The 2,191-nt window shown below is 53.7% G+C and overlaps 1 protein-coding gene across 1 annotated transcript; it reads right to left on the reverse strand.

Moving 5' to 3' along the window:
- Nucleotides 1–307: 307 nt before the first annotated feature.
- On the reverse strand, nucleotides 308–1,641 carry OTUD1 (OTU deubiquitinase 1). Its single transcript, XM_018557952.1, has one exon. The coding sequence runs from the start codon at nucleotides 1,622–1,624 to the stop codon at nucleotides 344–346; it is 1,281 nt and encodes a 426-aa protein (XP_018413454.1). The 5' UTR covers nucleotides 1,625–1,641; the 3' UTR covers nucleotides 308–343.
- Nucleotides 1,642–2,191: the final 550 nt, after the last annotated feature.

The raw sequence follows: 2,191 nt of genomic DNA on the forward strand, positions 1-2,191 counted from the left end.
ACTCCCTCTCCCTGGGTGGCTGTGCCTAAAGCTGGCCACAGACAAAACATTTTGGGTGTCCGGAAGCGGTCTAATTGTTGAACGGCTTTTGTCGCATCCAATGCAACCTATACGGAGAAGGTGGACATGGCCTTGGAACCCGGTTTGCAGAAAAAGTCCAAAAAGTTTTAAACTGTCCGATGAACTTTCTAATAATTTTTCTCCCTGTTACATCTACTAACGGCATCCCCATCACGTACACTAACGAAGGCGCTGAAATCTCTTTCAATCTGCTGAAATTTGCTCTATGGCCACCTTAAGGGTCAGTCCTCAGGGATTGGAGTCCACATCACAGAGTCTCATCTCAGGAACAAGCGTTCTGCTCAATGTACATTTTGGAGAGGGAAATCGCCATGGACTTGGCCAATTCTTGGTCTCGTTGTCGTTGGGCCTGGTTCTGCTTGCTCCAGTTTTCATACTCCGGGTTGGGCAGGGGCTCCTCGAGCACAGCGTCGTAGTGGCCGTTGCTGAGCCAACTGAGCCAGATGTTGAGCCTGCAGGGGTTTTCTTCTCCCAGGTAGTGGACCATGGTAGACACAGTGGGGCATTCTGGCCTTCCTCCAGTGGTCAAGTGGATGTTGATGTTCAACATCTGACTCATGGCCAGCAACTCTGGGTACCCGGCCCACGACCCGTCCTGGGCAGCGTTGATCAAGAACTCACCAATGTCACCCTCAATGATGAGGTTGAAGGTGTCCAGGTGGTCGGCCACATGGTGTACGGTACGCTCCCGTAGGTCAGAGTGCAGGCTCTGGTCGCCGTACATCGCCTTGCTGATGGCTCGGTATAGACAATTCCCATCTGGGATTATGTGGAACCGGTATCGGTTCTTCTCTCGCAGGTACTTGTCCTGTTTTTCCAGCTCGGCCAGATGCAGTGCCAGCCGCTCTTGGTGGGATTCAGTCCTGGTATTTGGCAGCTGGATTGTGGCACTGGGGTGCCATGAGCTTTGGTTGGCACCATTGTTTTCCTGTGGGTGCCAGCATCTGGGGTTGGCACCGTTGTTCTCCTCTGGGGGCCAGCATCTGGGGTTGGCGCTGTTGTTCTCCTCTGTGTGCCAGCATCTGGTGTTGGCACTGTTGTTTTCCTCTGTGTGCCAGCATCTGGGGTTGGCACTGTTCTCCTCTGTGTGCCAGTATCTGGGGTTGGCACTGTTCTCCTCTGACTGCCAGTATCTGGGGTTAGCACTGTTCTCCTCTGACTGCCAGTATCTGGGGTTGGCACTGCTGCTGCTGCTGATCTCCTCGGTGTGCCAGTGTCCAGGACTGGGACTGCTGGCTTCCTCATGATGCCAGTATCCGGAGCTGGCATCGCTGCTCTTCTGCTCGGGAGAGGCTGGCCGCTCGGGCCTCTTGGCTTCCTGCTGGACCATGTCACTGAGCCAACCCCGGAGATCGGGCGAGGAGGGCGGCTGCTCCTGGGCTTTCTGGAGCTGGGCTGCCGACAGTTGCATGCTGAGCCCCGAGATCCGCCCGAGGCCTGGCTGCACAAGGCGGATCGGTACGATCCTCTCCGGGCTGCACATGGGTCTGTGGTGGGTGTGAGCACTGGAGGGAGCCGGGGGGAGGAAGGAGAAGGCGGGCATGACGGGAGGAGGAGGAAGTGCGACAGATACACAGGAGGCTCTGACACTCCGACTGGCCCGGAGCTCCCTTTATACCCGACCGGGGGTAAAAATAACCAGCTGACCCTCCTCCGAGTCCTGCATCGTCACCCTGATCGGTTTGCATGAATGAGAACCCGCTCCGCATTTACTATCTGTGATCTCATGTCATTAATCACCCCCCCATCCTTACTATCAGCGATCAGATGTCATGGATGAACCCCACCTTCATTTATTATCAGTGATCTTATGTCATGGATTTCACGTAGAAGAACCCCCCCATATTTATTATCAGACGTCACGTCATTTCCTAATTTATTATCAACGATAAGACGTAATGTACGAGACACCTCCTCCCCCCCTCCATCCTCATATATTATCAGTGATCAAATGTCATGTATAAGAGACCCCATTCCTCATATATTATCTCTGGTCAGATGTCATGTATGAGAGCCCCCCATCCTAATATATTATCAGTCATCAGATGTCATGTATGAGAGCCCCCATCCTTATTAGCACTGGTCAGATGTCATGTATGAGAGCGCCCCC

This window comes from Nanorana parkeri, unplaced genomic scaffold (genome assembly GCF_000935625.1).
Source record: "Nanorana parkeri isolate BGI_ZX_2015 unplaced genomic scaffold, ASM93562v1 scaffold313, whole genome shotgun sequence".
NCBI lineage: Eukaryota > Metazoa > Chordata > Amphibia > Anura > Dicroglossidae > Nanorana > Nanorana parkeri.